The sequence below is a fragment of the Erythrolamprus reginae genome, chromosome 1 (genome assembly GCF_031021105.1).
Source record: "Erythrolamprus reginae isolate rEryReg1 chromosome 1, rEryReg1.hap1, whole genome shotgun sequence".
Classification (NCBI taxonomy): Eukaryota; Metazoa; Chordata; class Lepidosauria; order Squamata; family Dipsadidae; genus Erythrolamprus; species Erythrolamprus reginae.
Window position 1 is genome coordinate 345,187,801 of NC_091950.1, and position 19,642 is coordinate 345,207,442.

General features: G+C 37.9%; 1 protein-coding gene across 1 annotated transcript; it reads right to left on the reverse strand.

Moving 5' to 3' along the window:
• Positions 1 to 421: 421 nt before the first annotated feature.
• Positions 422 to 16,340, reverse strand: LOC139157405 (sulfotransferase 6B1-like). The gene is made up of 7 exons (XM_070734132.1): positions 15,699 to 16,340; positions 7,596 to 7,714; positions 5,822 to 5,911; positions 4,934 to 5,060; positions 4,414 to 4,508; positions 2,149 to 2,305; positions 422 to 872 (listed from the first exon to the last, which is right to left on the reverse strand). Exons 1-7 carry the CDS (start codon positions 15,898 to 15,900, stop codon positions 742 to 744), a joined length of 921 nt encoding a protein of 306 aa, XP_070590233.1. The 5' UTR covers positions 15,901 to 16,340; the 3' UTR covers positions 422 to 741.
• Between the last annotated feature and the right edge of the window lie 3,302 nt (positions 16,341 to 19,642).

A 19,642-nucleotide genomic window follows, 5' to 3' on the forward strand; every position in this document is an offset into this window, starting at 1 on the left:
TTTTATTTGACTTTTTTTTATTGTTTTTGTATCTTTTTTATATTATTGTAAACCGCCCTGAATCCTTTGGGATTGGGCGGCCATAGAAATCGAATTAAATAAATGAATGAATACTTTTTGCCAAGGTGTACCTTTTTCAACCAATTCCTCTCTCTTGGTAAGGATTAGTTCTAGAATTGCAGAATACTTCCTACTTCCTTCTACAATATTTCCTGCAAAATGAAGATATCATGTTGAGAGAATGTGGAGTGAATGGAATGATTGTTTTTTATGGTTTCTTGGGGGGAGGGGTGTTTAGATTTTTAATTAGTTAATTGGATTAAGATATTGTGTATTGTATATTTTATATGTTGTGAGCCGCCCCGAGTCCTCAGAGATAGGTGGCATAGAAATCCAATAAATAAATAAATCAGCAAGAAAAGAGGTTGAATCTCTGACTTTTGGCAGGATTAGATCTGACAAAAGTGTTTATGAAATACAATATTGTTTCAAGAGGGATAGAATTGTGGTCTCTTTGAAATATGGTTATTAAAAATATAAAAGACAATTTCATAATAACTTTCACAGCATTTACGGTACACGCTAATTCCTAAATCTTGTTTGAAAGTTAAAATTAGATTGGATAAACATAAACCAAACAGTAAAACATCTTGAAATATATATTATTTTTATTGGCTTATTAATTTAATTTCTCATTTGGAAAAGCTATATCTAAATGACTTTATTTCAAAAGTACAAATCTTAAAATTTGCAATATTTATCATATTTTAGTTTTGCACCCAGTTTAGTCCCAGCTAAACATGCTTCAAATTTGGCATCCATTTCTTTGCTCTGAGCTTCAGTGAACAAAGTTCTCCAATCGCCCACTTCACCTGTAGAGGATAGATTTAAAAAATGAATTAGTTATATCTTCATCTATAAAAGTTCAACTGTTTGAAATACCTTTGGAATGTGGAATCATGCATAATTTATATGGTTTGTAATTAGTGTTGGGCAAACCGAACCCACACAATTCAGGTCCGTACTGAATTTTGTGGTGTTCGGCATGTTGAACCCGACATTTTTGTAAAATTCGTGATTTAGTTCGGCGTTTGTGCCGAACACCACGAAAGCAACCACCCGGCTGTCATCTGCTGAGAAGAGGAGAAGGAGCCGGGCGCCGGTGGCGGTGGAGAAAGGTGAACACCAAGGAGCTGTCAGCCAGTCAGGAGGCTGGGAGGGAGGCACAAAAGGATTTCATGGAATCCAGGAAGTGATCACTTTGGCGTCCTTAGCAACCTGCCGGTATACGTGATGTCAAAGCTCCGCCCCTGGAATCTCTTTGTGGGAGGGATTCCCCAACTCCTTCAAAGGGAGGTCTTTTCATATAATTTGTTTTTTTTACAAAAAAGAACGCCGCAGCAGTGCTGCAAGCAAAGGGAGGTGTTTTCATGTAAAAATAAAAGGTTTTATTTTCACATGAAAGGACCTCCCTTTGCTTGCGGTGCTGCTGCGGCGTCCTTTTTTGTAAAAATATTTTTTTTATATATGAAAAGACCTCCCCTTGAAGGAGCTGGGGAATTCCTCCCACAAAGAGATTCTGTGGGCGGAGCTTTGGCACCATGAACCGTTTGGGTTCAGGTTCGGCCGAATTTTGAATGAAGTTCATCCGAACTTGCCGAACCCGAACACCATTGGGTTCGCCCATCACTATTTGTAATGTATTCATATGCAATTCCACAGTACTCTGAAATTTAATGGATATTCCAGATAGTAAAGCTTTATAGCCTAGGACACTTGGGAATAAATGAAATGAAGTGATGGGGTAATTAACATCCAAAACATTTGGAGGGTGGTAGGTTACATCTTGGTGGCAGGATTCATGGCTATATCTGTTTATTTAAAGAATGCGTTAGATCAGGTTCATATTTTACATATGATGATGAAAGTAAAAAGACATTTCAGTGTCTTTTAAAGGGTTTCTGTTCTCTATTCTGCAATGTAGCAGAAAGACAAAATTCTGAAATAAGCCCTCAAAGTACTGATACTATAGCAATTCATAAACCTTAGTTTTTGCTAGTACTACTAATTATCTCCACTAGGGGACATGTGGGTTCTTTGAAGAAACAGCTTGTTAAGACCAGTCTTAAGATCTGAGAGAAACAATACCTTTTCTGAAAATAACAGGAGCAAAGTGACCAAGAACTTCTGGAGCTTTGCTGCTCATTGCTTGAAAGGTAGCCTTATCTGCAACAGACTTAATCATCTCATCAGACAGAGGGAGTTCATAAAAGTCAGCAATTTGTTTGACTCCTTCCAGAAGGTTCTGTAAAATAGTGCAATCAGTTATTTCACCTCTAGAAGCAAAATAATACAGGCAGTCTTCAATTTACAACAATTGGGACTGGCAACTCGGTTTGCTAAGCAAAATGGCTGTTAAGGGAGACATCGCATGACTGTGACTTGGTATTTTACTGTCGGCTTCTTCATTAACTCTGCTTGTTAGAAGCCAGCCGTGAAGCATATAAGAGGTGATAATGTGACCATGGGACATTCTGAAGCTTGTAAATACCCTGCAGTTGCAATGCGCCTACATCTCAATCATGTGGTTGTGGGAATATTGTGATGGTCGCAAGTATGAAGATAAGCTGTAAAGTTACATTTTCTTTCAAAAAAAAATATTTATTAATTGTTTACATTTAAAACAAGAAAAGAAAAACATAGACAAACATACAAACAAAAAATAACATTATATAATAAAGCATAATGCTTTATACAATAATTTACATTGTATGTAAATTAACACAAATGCCAGCTGTTTGGCTGGACCTTGTTGTTTACAGCTTATTTATTTACACCCATATCATTTCCTAGTTTCAATATAAATTGATCTTCTTAAATTATCTTATGTCTATCTCTCTATACTTCTTCCTTTGGGTTGTATTTAACTGCAAATTAGTAGTTCCATGAAAGTCAATGATTGTGTTTGGTAATAGTTTCTTTGTTTCTCCATTTTCCTTATTTTCTTTTGAATAGGTATGGGATTTCAAAATTTTTGATATTTTTTTTTTTGTTTATCCAGACATACCACTTGTCCCAGGTACTATGGAATTCTCTAGTGTCTCTGTCCTGTAGACCCTGGGTTAGTTTACATTTACAGTTACACTTACAGTTACATTAAAGTTACATTGTCAATACTGGATAGTTACTAAATATGATAGTTGTTGAGGGAGCACTAGCTATACATTGTGCACCCAAGAATGAGATGAGTTAGAGTTAGTTTTCTCAATATTGATAAGTATGAACTTCAACTCCCAGAATTCCCCAACCAAGTTATAGAAAAGTCCATATTACAGTATATTGCATTAGCGTCTTTATTAATGAGAAGGAGTAAATGATGTGCAATGGTGAAAATTATTATGTTCAAGGTTTCAGGGTTTATAGTACAAAGCTTTACCTTTTGAGGGTCATGTGTACAACATTGTGCTGTTTATATTAAATATTTACATTTTTTTTTCATTTTTCCAAATCCAATTGTTAATATTTTTTCAGTCTCATTAGCATGTATAGAGCCTGAATTAGGATTGCCCCTTACTGTAAAAACACCAGTTATATTTTCATTTTACAATATTTAATCTAAATAACCTAGATATCAAGTAAATTTAGTAATGAAAACATACTCTATATTAATTATGAAGCTTTGCAATACAGAAAAGTCAAAGCATAGCACTGAGACAAAACACTAAGAACAAGGCTAGATTTTTTACACTGCACTAAAAGTAAGTTTATTTGTGGTTTAGGTGTTGAATAATTCTAGCCATTGTGATTCAGAAAGCAGAGTTTATGGATTAGCATACTAACCAATATACCATGTTTAACCAAACAGTTCAGGGGTCTTAATCTACCTCGCTGCTGGTTCACTTCCTCCTGTTCCGTGTTGTGCAGTTTTACCCTGTATAGACTGGCATATACTTCACCAACCATTCTATTAATGTTACAGGATTAGCCTAGCAACCAACCGGCCACTTCTGGCTGGTGGTGTCGTCCAAGAATATTCTATTTGGGAAAGCGGGAAATTTGGATCTTTTAATTTGGGTCCCCCATTTATCTATCAGAACTCCAAGCTAATTTCCGCTCATAAATCTGGATCAGTCTAAACAGCAATCCTGGGAGGTAAAACAGGATTATTCATGAAAAAATGGCGATGCATGAATGATTATGTCATTGTGCAAACTCCATCTTTTTTTGCTTGTATCCTGATACTGGACACAAGTCATAGGATTTGCATCAAGATATTATAATTCACTTTTTGTCACTAGTACCTTCATTGCCCCTTCTGCCTCTCTACACATATAGAAGTTGCTGGAGAAAGTTATAGTCAACAGAAAAATGAATATGTAATATAAATATTTTTATAATTTCTAAAAGGCTTACTTCTTTCAGTTCTTCATAGGTGATTATCATTATATTTTCTTCATCCATATGTTTGTCCCAAGCCAGAGCATGGTCAAAGTAGGAATTCCACGCAACTGAAATGAAATGTACACAATCTCTATCTCACCAGCTAATTAGGTTTTCTACGCAAGACAAGGGAAATGAAAAAAAATCACAATCATATCAACTGGATTGGAATCAGGTTTATCATGGATATTGTAATCTGATTTCATTGAGTCTATTGTAAGTATGAGATATCTGGGTAGGATACAATATGATACTGGCTCCAGACTGACCTGCGGAGGGTACATTTTTATAATTGCAATTAAAATAAATCAACTGGATTATGTGATGAAATTTAACTAAGTTTGTTCTAATTCAATTAGTGATAAATTATTACAATCCAAATCATAGCCTGTTAGGACAAGTCTGATACTACCTGCAGTGCTATCATTCTAGAAAAATGGCAGCCAATACATTTTATAAACAAACAAACAAAAGATAAGATAAGATAACATACCGTCACCACTCATGAACTTTTGAAAGAAGTCATCCCAAGAACTGGCATTAGGGAGCAAAGGGTTTTTGTTGTAAAAATGATAATAGGATGTGGCTGCATCTTTGGGATTTCGAAATACCACCAGCATCTATTTAAAAAGATAGACGATCATTAAATGTGACTTAAAAGAATTATAAACAGCCAGTAGATGTTCGCAGTGTTTATATAATGAAACTAAGACATAAATCAGGGTTGTGTTTTGCATTTGGCTTTTGAATGGTGGCATACTTAGACTCACAACCTAAAAAGTTATACGTGAGGTCAAAACAAAAACATTTTATTTGCTGTCAATTGTAAATGAAACTATGAATGAAACTGCTGTCAATTGTAAATGTAATCAAATGTTTTTGTCTTGGCCTCAATTATTTTATTATTTCACAATTTTGTAGCAACATTTTAGTATCAGACCAACAGAGCCTTGGGGCCTCAAGATAGGCAATTTGATGTAAATACAAATTCAGAGTGGGAGGTTGTTATATCATAATGTGCAAGATTTCCACTCCTTTACTCCCAGTAAGATTGGAGAGGTACAGTATTTCTGTATTGCGAGGAAGACAGGTACATCACGTTGCCTTAACAGGGAGGCAGGCAGCATATAAAATGAATGAATGAATGAATGAATGAATGAATGAATGAATGAATGAATGAATGAATGGGGGGACCAGATATAATATAGGAGGCATATGTTGAGTATCTCTTTTTTTATTTAAAAAATCTGGGTGGGTTTTTATTTTTATTTTTTTCTAATTTTTTGGGATCTTCAGAAATATATAATATTCAGTATCTACATACGGAGATTCAACCACGTAATTTTGGGCAATTGTATTTACAGTGAAACTGGTTCCTTACCTTCACTTTGTTCTCCAGAAAGGATTTTGGAATGTTATCGTAGTGCAGATGAGTTACATAATAACGGGGAGATTTTTGTTCTTTCATTTTCTGAAATCAAAACCAAAAGATGCTAAAAAATTCTGCTGATGAACTGTGGGCTCAATTGTGGTCATAAATGAGGATTATCTGTTCAATTTGCTGCAAACCTATCTGCACTGGTAAGCCCACATTAGCCTCTTCATTACGTAGATGGCAATAATGACCATCAAGACAGGGGCGGATTCCTATTATCGCCACTATCCATGTCCTAGGTTCACAGCTTCGTTTAGCTTGCACATGCGCACGTATGTCCCGCATGTTTTTGTTTCTGCGCATGCGTAGGAAGCAAAATCTTGCGAGGGGTGCATGCAGGAGAAAGATTTCAGTGATATTTTTTTTTTGCTTCTGTACATGCGCAGAAACAAAAAAATCACTGAAATCTCACACACGTGTGCGACACCTCACAAGATTTTGCTTCCTACGCATGCACAGAAGCAAAACCATGCTGGGATGCATGCACATGCAAGTTAACGAAAGCTTCCCCTGCAGCGCAGTGATCATCATCCTTTACTGTACTGGTAGCAACCCGCTACTGCATCAAGATTATTATTATGTTTTATATATTGTATCTGTTTTATCGAAATGTTGTAAGCCGCCCGAATCCACAGAGAGGGGCGGCATATAAGTCCAATTAATAAATAAATAATACATAACAATAAATAATAAAATATCTCCTCTGTCTGTAATCTCAAGTCTCCTGGCCTGCCCTCTGCTCTGGAAAGGCAGCTCCACTTACATTTCTGTTGCATACACAAAGAAATTCCACAAACATACCAAAACATAAAACCAGACTGGAGATTAGGCTGGTTAGTTAGAAGTACATTCTCTCAAAACCCATGGAATGGCAAAAAGTAAAATAACTTTGAAAGGCTTTTTAAATTTCTTTGCATCTCAATATCTGTTTCCTTGATCCTGTTCTACAACAGGCTCATAAATCCCAAGATTCTAACTCTATCAAAACAAGTTCAATAATCTATAAAAGAGCTGTAAGTACTGTAGATGGTAAAATAAAAATAAAGCTATCTTCAAGTCTGACTTTACTTCAGAGGCGAGATTCAGCAGGTTCTGACCAGTTCTAGATAACCAGTAGTGGAAATTTTGAGCAATTCAGAGAACCAGTAAATACCACTTTTGACTGGCCATGCCCCCAACTATTTCCTCCCTCCCAAGTCCCAACCGATTGGGAGGAAATGGAGATTTTGCCTGGAGTGGGAGGGAATGGAAATTTTACAGTATCCTTCTTCTGCCACACCCACCAAGCCATGGCATGCCCATCAAACCACACCCACAGAACCTGTAGTAAAAAAAATTGAATCCCACTTCTACTTTACTTCCTGATGACTTACATGAATACATACTCACAGCTTTTTCTGGCCCAGGACAAGTCTACGGAGAAGGGCAGCATACAAATTTAATTAATAATAATAATAATAATAATAATAATAATAATAATAACAACAACAACAACAACAACAACAACAACTACCATTATTATTATTATTATTATTATTATTATTATTATTATTATTATTATTATTATTATTGCAAATCCTCAGTGTAGTTTACAAGCCAGAACTCTAGGACTCCAATCAGTTAAGCTCATCTCTGGTGCTGCCATCTGCTGAACTAGGGTAAATTAGCCAGGTATTTAATCATTTATATTATTCCAGGTAAAGGCTGAATTCATACTCACCAGAAATTTTTCTGGTTTTCCAAATTCAAGCATTAAAAGGGGTCTTTCTAGTGGTATCTCCTTATTATTTGAAATTTCAGCTACCATTTCAGTTAGAATTTGAAATACCCAGTTGGTACCTATAGGAGAAAACAGATAAGGTACATTTAGATTATAGATTGCATTAACTTTATAACCATAAGCATAACAACAAATGTGTTTTCTTGAACCCAGGAAAATTTCAGTATGCCAAGCACTATTAGACCATGACTGGGGGAAAAAATCTAGAACATTTAGACTTTACCTTGTACATTTTATGATGTGTTCCAATCTATGATTGCTAGAAATTGAGTAAGTAGAAAGTGAATTTCAGGTTTGCTCTTTTACCTAATCTATAGTAAAGACCACATTTTCTCTGCAAGATCCAGGTGACAAGCAGGCAGTGATCCTGGTTTACACAGCCCATTCCATCTAGCAGCATTACAAAAGGCTGAGTCAGGTACCCTCTTTGGGTCTGTAGGAATCTGTAATTGCTAAAATAGCCAATTTGCTGCTGTTCTATCTTATCATTGAGTCATTGAGAGAGTTGGGCAGCATACACGTTTAATGAAAATACTGTATTGTTTTTGTTATTGTTATTATTCTATTTTATTTTATTCATTAAACACGAAACAGTCAACTGAACATTTTAAAAAGTGTTACAAATACCAGATTTATTTATTTGAGAATTATCCTAAAAATGCGAGTTCCAGGTACACTTATAAATAAAGAGGCAGTAGTCATCACGATCTCCAGAGTGTTTAAAATTTATTTTAAAACTACTAAAAATTAATAACCTTGTGTCAATCCCTATTGACTTCGTCAGGGTGTAAAATCTCCATTGGAGAGATGCTTGCTTTTTTGTGATGTCCTTCAATATAGTCATTGCAGGCATAATAGGGTCACACCCTTTCTTCCCTCCTGTAATTATAATTAATGAATTATAATCAATTAACATTGTTGTTTCTCCTTAGTCATGGTGACAGATGAACAAAGGGATTTCTGTAGTCTCTTCCCCCCCCCCCTTGTGTATTGCCTCTTTCTCTCCCTGGGGAGTAAAGCAGAGCTGGTGCACCAGTTGCAGCCCTACCTGGACCAGGAGCAGTGTTCCCTCTAATTTTTTTGGGGGGGGGGGGCGGAAAAGTATAGTGTCTGAGCGGCAGTCCCTTTGGGACTGGGCGGCACAGAAATAATAAATAAATGAATGAATGAATGAATGAATGAATGGATAAACAAACAAACAAACAAAAAAACCACCCTGTTTTGCCTCAGAGAATTTAAAAACAAAATACTGTACTGTGTGTCTATAACAGTGAGCTCATAATAGGGCAACTCTATCAATATCAAAATGCCACTTAAATAGTTGAGCTAGTTTCAAACCAGATTTTGATTTTCTTTCTCTCTTCCTTACTCCCATTCTTTTTCTTTCTCTTTTCCTTCCTCTCTTTTTTCTATCTGTTTCTCTCTCTTCCTCTCTTCCTCTCTCTCTCCTTCCCTCTCACTCTTTCCCTCTCGGCTTCTAGGCAGGTTTGGAAAACTCTGAGTTGATGATGATTTTTAAGTGAGCGATTGCTCACTGCTCAGCTTAGAGGGAACTATGACCAGGAGTCATTGCTCACAGTCACTCATGCCCTCATCACCTCGAGGTTCGATTACTGCAATGCTCTCTACATGGGGCTACCATTGAAAAGTGTTCGGAAACTTCAGATCGTGCAGAACGCAGCCGCGAGAGCCATCGTGGGGCTCCCTAGATTCGCCCACGTTTCTGCAACACTCCGTGGCTTGCACTGGCTGCTGATCGGTTTCCGGTCACAATTCAAAGTGTTGGGAATGACCTTTAAAGCCCTACATGGCATTGGACCAGAATACATCTGGAACCGCCTTCTACCGCACAAATCCCAGCGGCCGATAAGGTCCCACAGAGTTGGCCTTCTACGGGTCCCATCAACCAAACAATGTCGTTTGGAGGGCCCCAGGGGAAGAGCCTTCTCTGTGGCAGCCCCGGCCCTCTGGAATCAACTCCCTCCAGAGATTAGAACGGCCCCCACCCTCCTTGTCTTTCGCAAATTACTCAAGACCCACCTTTACCGCCAGGCATGGGGGAACTGAGACATCCTTCCCCAGGTTTTTATATTTTATGTTTGGTATGTATGTGTTGTATGGTTTTAAATTGTTGGGGTTTTAGATATGTTTTATTTTAATATTAGATTTGTCTCACTGTTATATTGTTTTTGTATTACTGTTGTGAGTCGCCCCGAGTCTTCAGAGAGGGGCAGCATACAAATCTAATAAATAATAATAATAATAATAATAATAATAATAATAATAATAATAATAATAATAATAAGCTATCAGATATTGCTTTGAAGGTACTTCTATCTACACTTTCCCACCGTAGGCATAGAGATTGGCCCAATGAAGGTGGGATAAATTCCAAACGAATGCAAGAAAGCAGGCTGGAAGAGCAGCACAATGAGAGAGACAGGAACAACGCAGGCCCATCACAAGATTATGGGTAAAACAGATGTTAGAGGAGGCAAAGTGTGAGCCTAAAGGAGAGAGGAATAACAATGATTGGGAAATAATGGGTACTGTCTCTTTATATATATATATATATATTCATTCATTCATTCAATTATTATTTATTATTATTATTTATTAGATTTGTATGCTGCTCCTCTCCGGAGACTTGGATCGGCATTTGTTTATTTGTTTATTTTTGTTGTAGTTATTATTATTATCATCATCATCATCATCATCATCATCATCATCATCAAAGTTGTCTGCACAGTCAGCCAGACATTTAGACTGGATTTGGCATTTTTAATCAATTCAATTCAATTTATTAGATTTGTATGCCGCCCTTCTCCGAAAACTCGGGGCAGCTATTTTCTTTTCTCAGGGCACTTATTTTCTTTCTTTTTAATTCACCAATTGCTGTGATGGCAAACCTTTCGCACACAGAGCCCTCTCTGTCGGCACGCATGGCACTGCCAATGGGTCTTCTGGATTCCAGTGGGCACATGTGCACCGGCCAGCTAATCTTCACACGTGCCAGAACCCTGAAAACCTGAAGACCAGCTGGCCAGCACATATGTGCATGCCAGAAACCTGAAGACCAGGCGATCGGCACAGACATGTGCACCAGCCAGCTGGTCTTCCAGTTTCCGGGACTCTGGCACTCATGTGTGTTCCAGTTTGAGCACTTGGTGCCAAAAGGGGCACCTATTGAATTCTTCCCAAGGTGACATCAACATCAGTACCTCCCATTCAATATCTTCCTTACCTCTTTTTGAAATGTCATCTTTACTCTTTCCTTCCTTCCCCTGTTTCTTTTCCATAGGTCCTTTAAGGTTCAGAGGTGGAACAGCACCTCTGCTGAGTCTCTTTTTAAGTACAGTATATGGTACTGAATCTGGGAATATTTTATTCACCAAAGGGAAGGATCGGTAGCCTGCACTGGCTGCCGATCAGTTTCTGGTCACAATTCAAAGTGTTGGTTATGACCTATAAAGCCCTATATGGATTCGGACCAGAATATCTCCTGGACCGCCTTCTGCTGCATGAATCCCAGCTACTGATTAGGTCCTACAGAATTGGCCTTCTCCAGGTCCCGTCGACTAAACAATGTCAGCTAGCGGGACCCAGGGGAAGAGCCTTCTCTGTGGTGGCCCTGGCCCTCTGGAATCAACTCCCCCAAGAGATTAGGACTGCCCCCACCCACCTCGCCTTCCGTAAAATGTTGAAGACCCACCTTTGTCGCCAGGCGTGGGGATAATTACTACCCTCTCCCCCTTTTTTGTTAGGTTTTCGGCCTACTGTATGATGGATTAGATTAAATGTGTATGATTGATTGTATAAGGGATTTTACTATGTTATTAATGTTTTAAATTGATTTTATTTTTCTATTATTGGATTTGTAATGCATTGTATCACTGTTATGTTGTGAGCTGCCCCGAGTCTTTGGAGAGGGGCGGCATACAAATCTAATAAATAATAATAATAATAATAATAATGATGATGATGATGATGATGATGATGAAGAAGAAGAAGAAGAAGAAGAAGAAGAAGAAGAAGAAGAAGAAGAAGAAGAAGAAAATGTATTGTCGTATGGACAGTTGGTGGAACAAAGCATTGCATGGCCAGTTCTTGGAGAAGATTGAAGGCAAAGTGGATAAAGAAAAGACCTGGCCATGCTTACAAGTGGAACACTCAAAAAGGAGACAATAGGACTAATACTGGCGGCACAAGAACAGGCCATTAGAACAAATGCTGTCAAAGCCAGAATTGAAAAATCAACAGACGATCCAAAGTGCAGACTCTGTAAAGAAACAGATGAAACAATCGATCACATACTCAGCTGCTGCAAAAAGATCGCACTGACTGACTACAAGCATAGACATGATGCTGTGGCACAGATGATCCACTGGAACTTGTGCCAGAACTTCCATTTACCAGTGGCAAAGAACTGGTGGGATCATAAGCCCGAAAAAGTGGTTGAAAATGAGCAAGAAAAACTACTGTGGGATTTCAGACTTCAGACTGACCAAATTCTGAAGCATAACACACCAGACATCCTGATTGTGGAGAAAAAGAAAGTATGGATCATCGACATCGCAATCCCAGGGGACAGAAGTAATTGAGGAGAAGCAGCTAGAGAAATTAGTGAAATACGAAGATCTAAAAATCGAGCTGCAACGACTCTGGCATAAGCCAGTGAAAGTGGTCTCAGTGGTACTTGGCACGCTGGGCGCAGTGCCAAAGGATCTCAGTGGACATTCAAAAACCATTGGAATTGACAAAATCTCCATCTGTCAATTGCAAAAGGCCACTTTACTGGGATCGGCAAACAAAATTCGCCGCTACATCGTGCAGTCCTAGGTGCTTAGGAAGTGCCCGACTGGTGATGAAATACGAAATCCAGCATAGTGATCTCGTTTGCTGTGTTGTATTGACATAATAATAAAAATAAAAATGTTCAAATAGCCTCAATTGCAGTAGATTTGCAGAGCATGTTAAAAGATGTGTCAAAGGAGGTTATCTATAATAGTCTCCCCACACCATTTGTTTCCATTTCCCAATCCCTCAGTAACAAGAGCAGCCTGAAGACAAACCACAACCATCCTTAAAGCTGCCAACTTTAAAATGCTAAGAGCAAAAGCAAAGAACCATTGCTTTAACTTGAGCTGCCATAAGTCTGCTGTAATAAAAATCCTCCCAACTTCATGCAAAAGAAAATTTGAATTGTTTCCATATAGGTCTCTTGTTTCAGGCCTCTGTAGTAATCCTTATTTATATTAGGGCGGATATTGTCTGGTTTTATATAAGAAGATTTTAAAAATCCATTGAGGGACAACAGAGAAATATATCAAATTTTCTCTTCAAACAAGCCCAGGAGACAAAACTATGGAAAAGCAAAAATTCCTATAAACGCCATAATATTTCCTTCAGTTCTGGATGTTATTTAGTGACTGCATGTTGCCATCTTTGGAAGTTGTTTTTCATTCACAGATGGAGTTCCACTTTGTTGGATTGTGGCTAATGACCCAAGTCTGGATTACTGTGGCCAGGCTGCCCCGTTTTGGGATGTTTATAGTGATGGGAGCAAATAAGAATGACTTGGCTTGCTAGGATACCAGTGGCAAGGAGCAATTAATTAATTAATTAATTTATTTATTAATTTATTAGATTTGTATGCCACCCCTCTCCGTAGATTCGGGGCGGCTCACAACAAGAACAAAGACAATGTAAGAATAAATCTAATAATTTAAAAAACACTAAAAACCCCATTATTAAAAGCAAGCATACACACAAACATACCATGTATAAACTGTATAGGCCTGGGGGAGATGTCTCAGTTCCCCCATGCCTGACACAGAGATGGGTCTTAAGAACTTTACGAAAGGCAAGGAAGGTGGGGCAGTTCTGATCTCCGGGGGGAGCTGGTTCCAGAGGGTCGGGGCCGCCACAGAGAAGACTCTTCTCCTGGGTCCCGCCAAACGACATTGTTTAGTCGATGGGACCCGGAGAAGGCCAACTCTGTGGCACCTAACCGGTCGCTGGGATTCGTGCGGCAGAAGGCGGTCCCGGAGATATTCTGGTCCAATGCCATGAAGGGCTTTATAGGTCATAACCAACACTTTGAATTGTGACCGGAAATTGATCGGCAACCAATGCAGACTGCGGAGGATTCACAGTATGAATTCCTGCCTTTCCAAGGCACATCTCTCTCAATTCAACATAACTCATTCATCCAGTTCCAGGAGTTAGGACCGAACATGTAAAAGCCTATGTTATTTTTCCTTTATTTTCTACAGTCTTTTCATATATGACTCTTGGATCCAGCCAACCATGTCTTCATTACAATGACCAACCAACAGAAAAATGTCTTTTCTTGATATAATGAAACTAGGAATTATTTGCTGATAAATAATCACTTTCTAAAAATTAAATTTTGCATTCCACTATCTGCTTCAGACACTTGGCTGTCAGAAGCAGTCAGCAATAAAACTGGCCTCTGACCCTGGGAGGATTCACCCACATCCACCCCCACAGTCCTTGGGGCAGGAGCTGGCCCAGAGCCAACCAGAACAAGTTAGGTATAGTTAAAATGTCTAAAATGTCAAACGAAAAATACTTTTTAGGTTTAGGTTTAGGTTAGGTTAGGTTTATTGGATTTATATGCCGCCCCTCTCCGCAAACTCGGGGCGGCTCACAACAATAAAGAGTTTGGGCCAGCCGGTCTGAAGACATGCTTTTTTTAAAAAAATAAAAAATCTGTATACACATAGTCCTAACAATTACAACAGACCAGAATTTCGGTTGCCAAACAAGCCGATTGTTAACAGAATAATAGAGTTGGAAGGGATTTGGAGGTATTCTAGTCTAGCCCCCTGTTAAGTGTGGTATGTGATTTCACAACCAGAGTGGTTAAGTGAATAACTGTAGTTAAAATACATAACATGATTGATAAGGGAGGCCCGCTTCCCCCATTGACTTTGATGTCACAAATTGCAATCACATGATCCCAGAATGCTGCAGTTGTATAAATACATGCACATTGCCAAGCATCTGAACTTTGATAATGTGACAGTGAGAATGCTTCAAAGGTCATACATATGAGGACCAGTTGTAAGTCATTATTTGTGTGCTGTTATAATTGCACAATATAATTATATAAGTTATAATTATATAAGTTAGTAATGAATGTTTGCAAATCAAGGACTGACTCTTTTCTTAGCAGGCAGAAAGAAAGAAAGAAAAAGAAAGAGAGAGAGAAAAAAAGAGAAAGAGAGAGAAAAAGAGAGAGAAAGAAAGAGATTAAATTATTAGTCAACAGGGAAGACATCTCATCATAAAGCTAAATATTTAAAATGCTGTCCTCAAGCCTAATTACATTACTTTTTAGGGGTGGATACAAAAATAAAAGTATTTTGTTTTGTAACAGAATGTAACAGGCAGTTTATGCAAATTATTCATAGCTTATAAGCAGGGGTGAAATTCAAAAATTTTCCCTACCAGTTCTGTGGATGAGACTTGGTCGTGGGCATGGCAAGGGAAGGATACTGCAAAATCCCCATTCCCTCCCCACTCCTGAGGGAAGGATACTGCAAAATCCCCATTCCCTCCCCACTCCTGAGGGAAGGATACTGCAAAATCTCCATTCCCACCCCACTCCGGGGCCAGCCAGAGTTGATATTTGCCAATTCTCTGAACTACTCAAAATTTCTGTTACCGGTTCTCCAGAACTTGTCAGCACCTACTGAATTTCACCCCTGCTTCTAGGATCATAAAATGCTGAGCAGTTTCACTTGGCCCCCAGCCATTGTCAAGCCTTTCCCAACCACATCCCTTCTGGATTGTTTTTGGGGTGTGACAAATGCTACCCTCTCACCATATAGCTGAGGGGGAAAACAACTGAAACTCAAGATATTTTCAGGATGTCTTGTAATACATTGCAGATAAATTTGAGATTATCCCAGAGGCAACAAAGTGGAATATAAACTTGGAAAAAAAAGTGATGAAAAAGTCAGTATAATGTTCCTCTTTCTTTTGCAAAAGAAAGAAAGAAGAGTAGATACTCACCACATTTGGGATAAGCCATTACCAGCATATCATCCTTTCTTGCTTCGAGAGTTTCCAGTGCTTCAAAAGTTTCTGCACTACAAAGGCGACTAGGATACAAAACTCCTTTGAAAGTAAAAAAAAGCTCTTCATTTGTGTTGTCGTTATTCTCATCAAATAGCTTATTCATTTTTTCCATAACACTCTCGTTTTCTTCAGCCATTCTTTTCTCTTGCTGGTAGTCTCAGCCTTGTCTTGAATCTTTTCAAAAAGCAGCTTTAGTTTTATGCAGTCAGAATCTTAGAGCCTCCTTTCTCTTGCTCAATAAAAAAGAAAAAGTGCTGAGAACAGAGTCAGTAATCACTAGTCTTCGCACGCTACTTCCTGGTGTGTTTTGCTTACACAATAGGTCTGGAAGTACACATTACTTAATCTGTGGGAGAAGAGCAGAACTTTATTCCAAGAAGGAAACGAATCATTTGAGATATATTGCGGTGCCAGAAGCCAAAACGAATCCAAAGTAAAACAGTCCAAAACTGTATCAATTGGTTAAAATGAAAGGTTTCTTCTTTCTTTAATGGAAGGACTACATGGAACTTGTTTTTTTTTAAATGTCAAATCAGTAACATGAATGTTAAAATTCTGGATCTGCTTTTGAAATACAGTACAAAACAGAAAATGAAAAACACAGTGAGATTAGATTGATGAGGGGTGTGTGCAGTGAAGGGCTGCCCAAATATTTACTACCACACTGTGGGCGTGGCTTATGTATGACACCGTGCATTTTCTTTCAACTTTTTTCAGTGCAAATTGGGTGTTCAAGGGTGGAGCTCGATTTTTGCTACCCCACTGTGTTGTCGTCCCCGTCCAGGGAGTAGCCCACCCCTGGGGGTGTGTGTTTGTAGCACCAACCTCTACATGTTTATTTGATCGTAAATCAGTGTTCAGTGAACTTTGTGCTTCATAAGTTGGCATATTTTCCTGAAAATATATCTGTGGGGAGAGGGGGAGCCAAGTTTAATTATGTTGAGCTGAAGACAATGGTATAATGTAATAGGATGGTGAAGGTTCATTCTCCGAGCTTGTGAGCTGGTTTCTCAAGATTTTGTCACCAGGCTAGGTAACATCTTCAATGGAGTTTAGGAGAGTGAACTGAAAATATTACCTAGCCTGGTGACAAAACATTCAGAAATCAATCCACAAGCTTGGAGAATTAAACTTCACCCTCATCCTACACCCAAGCTATGGATATTTGCCACTAATACTATAACAGCTCTGAAATATCCCTACATGACTTAGGACCAGACTACTTACAGTTAGGGGTGGGCCAGCTGCCACTGTTGCTGGAGCTTTGGAAGTAAGGAAATGCCGAGCAAAGCTCTAAAAAAAGCGGTGGCTGGCCTGAGCTCCACCACGCGGCTGTACTCTCCTGTGCCCCAGTAGGCATTATCGGTGCAGCGATGGGGCGGCTGAGCGAGTCATGGCCCAAAGCACAGCACTGGAGACCCAGCACAAAGCCAAAAGCACCAGCCTTACTGAAGATGACAAATCCCATGAAAACGTATGTGTATGTGTGTGTGTATCTATATATACATAATACAGGGATGGGCTAGGCCCTGGAATGACGGGAACACCATTCCGGTAGCGCGAATGGAGCATGTAGCGTAGCTTCATTGCTGTCGGAAAGTAAAAAAAGACAGAAATCGTGCACCCTTGCGCAAGATTCAGCTTCTGCACATGCAGAATATATATAGCCCCACTGAGCCCCACAGCTCAGTGGGGCTTCTTTACAGGTAATTTGTTTTTAAAAAGTGGTAGCAATATAAAACTAAAATAAAACATATCTGTGACAACAGTTGCAAACTAATGTGGGTGCTTTGCCTTATAGTCGCTGATTTGGATTGTAGTTCCCATTTTCTTTATATTGCATCATTCAGAATAACAGTAAAAGAGATTCAATCTTAATCCCGATGTAAGTTGCACTTAGCCTAAAGCAGGTCAAAGAAACACTTTAATCATTTCCAACATTCCTCAACCAGCCATTTAGAAATACTGTATGTAGTGACTGAAAAGTTGCAACATGATTACATCATCAGGAAATAATAATTTCTCCACTGTACAAATTGAAGTATATAAGAAATATTTGGAATAATATGTTATTAGCATTTTATCATTTTCTATTACAGTACCTTCTTTTTACAGCTATGAAAGTAAATGAATTCTTTAAGCACCAGCCAGCCAGCAAAAACCAAATAATGTTGTTGCTGTTTTGACAATGTCACTCATATACATTGATGCTGATTAAAGCCTCCATCTCAATTTTCGTCTTCTCAATTCTATTGAAAAGGACCAAGTAAAATGATAGCTTGCATGTGATTTTTAAGAAAATGAAAATACTGGGATAACAAGAATATACCAATTCAAAATTATTTTCTTCTGAATTTCAGTAAACCTCACCGGCCTCAAAGAAGTATATTCCTTCTGTGCCATCCTAATGTTTCTATTCAAATTACTAGTATCATGTATATAAACATTGTTATATCTCTGTATACCACCAATATGTACTGGACAAAACAATAAAATAAATAAATAAAAATATTCCCAGGCAGGAACTGTAATCATCTTACATATAGACTGTTGCTTCTCAAGGAAGTTAAAATATACTGTGTGTCAATCTTAGCAAGAGGGGAAGTGCTCTCCCAGCAATCTGTTCTAAAGGTCAGTGAAGTTTGTTTTAACTAGTAGTCTTTTATTATTTAATCATGTTTGTATGTTCAGTTCTGTTTAGAACTATAGAGTACATGAAGGAATGCAAGCTTCTTTCAGGGAAAATAAATTACTATAATGGGAATGGCAAGAATAGGAGAATGAGACTTAATATAACTTGATTCTCTTTGGTGTAAGGGGAAACAGAGGAAATGAAGAAAATTAGGGAATTAAGACAACTTAGCAATAATATGTTTGTAACAGAAGCCAAAGTCTAACATTCAGCATATCCTAAAATACCTTAGTATAAGATGAATTAATATGTTTTATATTAGGTAAATGTTTGTATCAATTCATTTGAATTTGTATCAATTCAAATGAATGAAGAATTCATTTCTTTCTAAAATCTGTATTCTGTCATGTTATGATTCATTGGGAAGAAAATTCAAATAAACATCAAGATTACATTTACTTCATAAAAATGCTTTGGCAAATTGTGGCAGACTTGAAACACAAATAAATACAAGCAAATATGTGTGTCTTGCCTTTAGAAATCATGCCGATTTTGAATATTGCACATAACGTCCTCTGGTTTTTGAATTTGAGAGGAGAGGAGGAACTACCATAATATAGCTTAATTGTAGATGCTTTTATTCTAATAATTCATAATCATTCTGCGACATAAATGATAAATGTCAAGGAACATAGTGTAATTCAATCAGTGAACAAGTAGTGAACTGCAGTCTAAATATAATTTACATTAAATACCAGCACTTGATTTTACTTTTGCTTGCAACCAAAGCTGCAAACTTTTTTGAGCAAATTACACAACTCAGTACAAAACTTTTCTGGACTTTGGACTTTTTCATAATACTCTTTGAGACTAACCAAACTGAATCTCTCTGTCAATGAACTGTGTTTCAGTTAAATGATGACCAAATTGCATTTCTCTATTATAATGTGTGGATGTAGCTGCTTTACTACAATGGTGAAGAAGTGAACTTTTTAAAGGTTCATTGAACACATGTGTGAAAAAAAATAGAATTCAAGAGCAGATGTAAAGAGTAAAATTTAAAACAGAATGCCTTGTTCACCTTTCCAATACTGGTACATTAGAACATTTTGCAGTGTTTCCTTGATATTTATTGTCTGTACCAAAAGGGCAGTCAAAAACTCTGAAGTTGGATAGCACCTAATTGTAGGCCTGTTGAGGCAGCTTGGATTTGCCTCAGCAAGATGCTTGCATTGTGAAATGATGT

Bases quoted from the DNA above. Each gene is read 5' to 3' on its own strand.
- LOC139157405 (XM_070734132.1), bottom strand. From the start codon at position 15,900: ATGGCTGAAGAAAACGAGAGTGTTATGGAAAAAATGAATAAGCTATTT. The intron at 2,306-4,413 runs GTAAGCCTTTTA...ACTATTTTACAG, and splicing joins CCTATGAAGAACTGAAAGAA to AACCTTCTGGAAGGAGTCAA. The intron at 873-2,148 runs GTATTGTTTCTC...TATCCTCTACAG, and splicing joins TCCTGTTATTTTCAGAAAAG to GTGAAGTGGGCGATTGGAGA.